Below are 5,228 nucleotides of genomic sequence, written 5' to 3' on the forward strand. Positions count from 1 at the left end.
GCTTATTTTCAAGGTAGGCCAGATTAGCCCACGGGTCCCAGCCTACTTTGACTGGTTAAACATTGCTACATATTCGATACTCGAGCTTTAGGCTTAAATAACTTGTCGGTCAATTTTTTTTTTCTTACTTATATTGAAAACCCAAATACCATTAAATAGTCTTGATAGTTGATACCACCTCCAAGTGTCCCTTCAATTCTCATTCTCTCTTGCTACTTTGCTAGGAAGCTACCTACAATGTTGTCCTCCACACACACATGCCCTTGTCCCATCTCCAATTCAACCCTCAAGATCCCAAGCACCAACTTCAGCCACACCATGAGCATGGCAACACCCCAAGCATCAAACATGGAGCCAAAATCAATGATAGTTGAGCTCCACATCCAAGGGTGGAACAAGGTGTACGTGGAGCCCACAAGAGGGTACCCACTTTTCACAACGGACGAAGCCTTCATGGTGTCCCCAAAGTTCACCTGCCACTTCAAGGTTCCACCTTTCGTTTCGGTTTCCAAGGTCACGTGCGGCCCTCACGTGACCAGGGAGTTGGACAAGATGCCCTTTTCCCATGCACTCGCAGGCTACCTCAGGCCCTTCATTGTGGACGCTCTTGTTGAGTTTGCCAAAACCGGGCTTGTGGGGTTTAAGGTGGTTTTCGATGTTAAGGTTGTCAAGATTGACTTGGCCAACTATCATGAGTGTGATTACTATCGTAGACGTGGCTTTGTCTAGTGGGAACTTTGTGTTTTTTGTTTTGTAATTAAAAAGTTAAATCCGTAAGTTAAGGTTCTGTTTGGTGTTGTGTGTTGTGTTGTGAATTGTGATTGCTTTTTGTTGGATATGGAGATTTTAGATGTGTTTGGTTATTCCCTTCTTGTTTGAATGTCTTCTTTTTTGTTGGATAAGAGAAGAGGGTTTTTAATGGAAAAAAATGACAATATCCAAAAATGGTGAGAATGTTGATTTGGTTAGTGTTTGAATCTCACAAAAAGACAGTTTATTTATTTATATGCAATACTTTGTTGAATACTAATATGTAAATATTTTTATAAGTTCTTTAAATTTTAAGATTTATAACGTGTTTGTTTTATGCTATTCCTGAATTTCAAAGTTACATTGAATGTAATTTCACTTTCTTGTAACTTTGACGTCGAGAATATAAACATATTCTTATCATTCTTTATATCTAACTCAAATAATATTATATTATATTAAAGATAAAACTTGTTAAGAAGTGATTTTTAATTAAAATTGAAATTTTATTTTGATAATATATATTTATATTTATTATAAAAGAGATATTATTAAATATTTAAAAAAAATTATATTTTTTTTAAATAAATTTTTTTATAATTATCTAATATTTCATTTATATAATTATTAGAAATATGAAGCTTTTCGATTTCTCTAATTTATAGTATTTCATTTATGTAATCATTAAAAGTATGAAGTTTTTTGATTTCTCTAATTTATATAATGCACATCTCGATAATATATACATAAGTATATTATTAAAATGAAATTTTAATTTTGATGGGAGAATGTTGATGATAGTGTATCTGAGATTTATTGTAACGCCTAATTCTAATACCCAAATTATACAATATAAAATTATAAAATTTTATAATATTTTATAATTATATCATTAACAATATCTATATATTTATTTAATAAAAATAAAAGTAAAGAAAAGAATATCTTGTGAATTTAATACATAACATATCGTTCTAAAATATTTAGAATAACGTATTATTTTACACATTATTCATTTTCCTTACTCTATTAATACAATATATATATTCATAACGGAAAGAAAATTACAATTAAAATAATATGATTGACAAGTAAAGTTATAACAGATCCATCAAATAGCCTCCGTATTCCAATTTCCTTCCATGTAGGACAGCAGTAACAATAACAGCAAAATGATCTGGAATCTCAAGTTGATCCATCTATTTATAATATATTTAATTAAAAAAAAACAAAGAAAAGAAAGGAGTAAGAACAATATCCAATAAATACAATAATTCGAACGAATAAACATAATTATTTATGTATAAAATTTTAACATATATATATATATATAAATATATATTTATACAGATTAAATATTAGATTTTCTTGATACAATAAAATTTGAATTATACTTGTAGTGACTAGTCAGGATAAATGAGCATCATTATAACACCAACCAAAAATTATTCCACCTCCATTTCTTACTCATTTAAATCCCCAAGGTTAAACCTCCAGCTACAAATAATTCAAACTTTATCGTCTATGGCCATAGAGTATTAATTATCTTTAAAATGAGTAAAAGACATTTTAACAAATTATATTAATCATAAAAAAAATTACTCAAAATAGATTTAAGAATAATCATTATTTAAGCTTTAATTAAATAACACAAATTTAAATAAAATATATTAAGAGCACTAATTAATTAAATGACAATGACAATTATTATAAAATAATTAAACAATATAAAATGTGAATATATTAATAATTATTATAGATAAGAATAATCATAGAATAAGTAATAGTAATTAAAGGTTAAACAAATATATGAGGTTAGAAACACCCCACTAAATAATAACGTAAATAAATAAACATAATAATTAAAAGTTAAGTAGTTAGATGAGGTTAGGAACACCTCACTGAATAAATATAATAATAACATAAATAAACATTGTAATTAAAAGTTAAGTAGTTAAATGAGGTTAAGAACACCTCACTGAATAATTATAACAATAACATAGTAATTAAAAGTTAAGTAGTTAGATGAGGTTAGGAACACCTCACTGAATAAATATATAAATATAGTGAGGTTAGGGTCACCCCACTAAATAATAGAAATAACATAAATAAATAAACAGGGTAATTAAAAGTTAAGGAGTTAGATGAAGTTAGTAACACCTCACTGAATAAATATAACAATAATGAGGTTAGGGGCACCCCACTAAATAAATATAATCAAGTAAATGACATAAATAAATATACATAATAGTATATAAAATTTTAAAAAGATAAGGTTCTCCTCCCCCTTACCTAGATAAGTAAGAGTTGAAACTAGTGCAATATCTCTCTAAAAACTTGGGCAGAATCTCTTCCTCTTTCTCCTTAAACAAGGCACTAGAGCAGAACCTCCTTTTCTTTCTCCTTCTCTCTCTCTTACTTTCTCTCTCTATTTCTCCAGAATTTCCTTCTCTCTAGAATTCTGAATTTTCAAAACCTTAGGCCCCTATTTATAGAAATTTTGAAGTTACTATGCACTATGCACTATTCATTAAAATAATATTATAAGTTACTATGCACTATTCATTAAAATATTCAAATTAATTATAAAATTGAACCTTGCTTCCCTCGTGCCACCCTTAACAGCCATTTACTATTCATGTATACGTATATGTGAATAGTAAAAATACGTATACATGAATAGTAAAAATACGTATAAAAATATGATAAACTTTCTAATAATCTCAATAAATATTTAAAATCAAAATAACCTGTTTTATTTAATAAAATTTTGAATATTACATTTATCCTATATTAATTAAATTAAATAATATTATAAATGTCGTCTCTGCATGTTTACCGCACCTTTTGAATGTTTATCGAGATATATTATGAAGATGGTTTCATCATGGCGATTCTTTTATGTGGAGAATGGTGGAAAATTTAATAGGTGTAGGTGGCATGGTTTATCGAGATAAGACTAAGACTGCTCCAATCTGTGCACATGTGAAGATGAATGCATGCATCAACACTGTAATCAAGTATACTAACCCTAAATCATAAATCCTAAATCCTAAATCATAAATATTATATATATATATATATATATATTAAATTTAAATATATATTATATAATAAAAATAAATATGTAATTTTAATAAAAACAATACATTTTTTATATGATGTAAACAAGAATTAACAAATTTTTAAAAAACATGTATTAATTTTTCGAATAAACTTCTATGCTATATTTTATCATCAATAAAATATGCTGTTTAAAATTGTTACGTGTTCATCACTTATAGAAAAAACACAATTTATTAATTCTAAGGGGTCCTTATAATTTAGTAAAATGTAATTTTCTTTTAAGCTTTTATGCCTTTTATATAGAAAAAAAATGTAATTGTTATTACAAATTTAGAAAATAACAAAAGTTTCTTTAGTGTTTTCAAAAAAGTTAAATGTTTAATTCGTTAAAAATTTAAAATTTGTGATTAATTAATTAAAAATTGAACCAGGAATAAAAATTAAAAACTAACATTAAAAGAGTAAGTTTTTGTTTAAAAACTTATAGCTATATTTTTATTTTTTGACCCTTGCCGATGAAGGGTCCAAGATAATTGTCCGTTTTTCTAACCCTCAATACTTTTCCATTTGCCTGTGAGTGAGAAATATATGTTTTTGCCTATTTTAAATCTGATTGGTTGATCATCCTAAGTGAAATGATAAAAGGTCAAAAGTATAAATTATGCATTTATTTATGTTAAAATATTTTTATAACTTTTTAGAGTTTCACATATTTTACTTTTTAAGTCTTTATAACTCAAAATAGAATTTTCTTTTTAAAATTTTTATATTTATTTTTTTCAATCTGTTTTAGTTCCTATAGTTTAAGAAGATCATTTTAGTCTTTATACTTGCTATTTTTTTAAAAATATTTTTAGTCTCTATCATTAATTTTTTTCTATATAATGTTATCTGTTTTGTATTAATAGGTAAAAGTCTTCAATTATAAGAGGGTGAAAGAAAAGGTGTCTCAACAATTAACATTGTAGGTGAGAGTATAAAAAAGACATAAAGAGTCGAAAGACATAATTTAAAGACTCTTACAAAATAAATTCAACATGAAACACATAAAGTTGAATTAATACCTATGTTATATTAACATAAAAGATATAATCTTACAAAAAATTAATGACAAAGATTTCAAATGATTAAAAAACTATAAATATAAGAGTTAAATTTTTTTATATTAAACTAAAAGGACTAAAAAAAGATTGAAAAAGATAAATATAAAAACTAAAAAAATATTTTAAATTATAAAGACTAAAAAATAAAATAAGTGAAATTATAGTGAATAAAAAAAATATTTTAACCTTTTTTATTTTATATCATATATAAAGATTTGGATGATAAATTTACCTATTGTTTATGTCATGAGTATTAATAAGATTTTGGTTTTAAGGTTGATCTTCTTAATTTAAGTAAGGTCCTAAAAT

The 5,228-nt window shown here is 25.6% G+C and overlaps 1 protein-coding gene and 1 long non-coding RNA gene across 2 annotated transcripts; one reads left to right on the top strand and one right to left on the bottom strand.

The window, feature by feature from the left end:
- The first annotated feature begins 145 nt into the window (after positions 1-145).
- LOC109815965 (uncharacterized) lies at positions 146-787 on the top strand. Its single transcript, XM_020380801.3, has one exon. The coding sequence runs from the start codon at positions 238-240 to the stop codon at positions 727-729; it is 492 nt and encodes a 163-aa protein (XP_020236390.1). The 5' UTR covers positions 146-237; the 3' UTR covers positions 730-787.
- Positions 788-1,703: 916 nt separating this feature from the next.
- Positions 1,704-3,834, bottom strand: LOC145958970 (uncharacterized). Its single transcript, XR_014434559.1, has 2 exons — positions 3,043-3,834; positions 1,704-1,949 (listed from the first exon to the last, which is right to left on the bottom strand). It is a non-coding gene; the product is annotated as an uncharacterized LOC145958970 (long non-coding RNA).
- Positions 3,835-5,228: the final 1,394 nt, after the last annotated feature.

This window comes from Cajanus cajan, chromosome 6 (assembly GCF_000230855.2).
Source record: "Cajanus cajan strain Asha chromosome 6, NIPB_CcT2T_4, whole genome shotgun sequence".
In the NCBI taxonomy this organism is placed as follows: Eukaryota; Viridiplantae; Streptophyta; class Magnoliopsida; order Fabales; family Fabaceae; genus Cajanus; species Cajanus cajan.

What these genes read in the sequence shown, in the direction of transcription:
- LOC109815965 (XM_020380801.3), top strand. Translation starts at nt 238, where the DNA reads ATGTTGTCCTCCACACACACATGCCCTTGTCCCATCTCCAATTCAACC.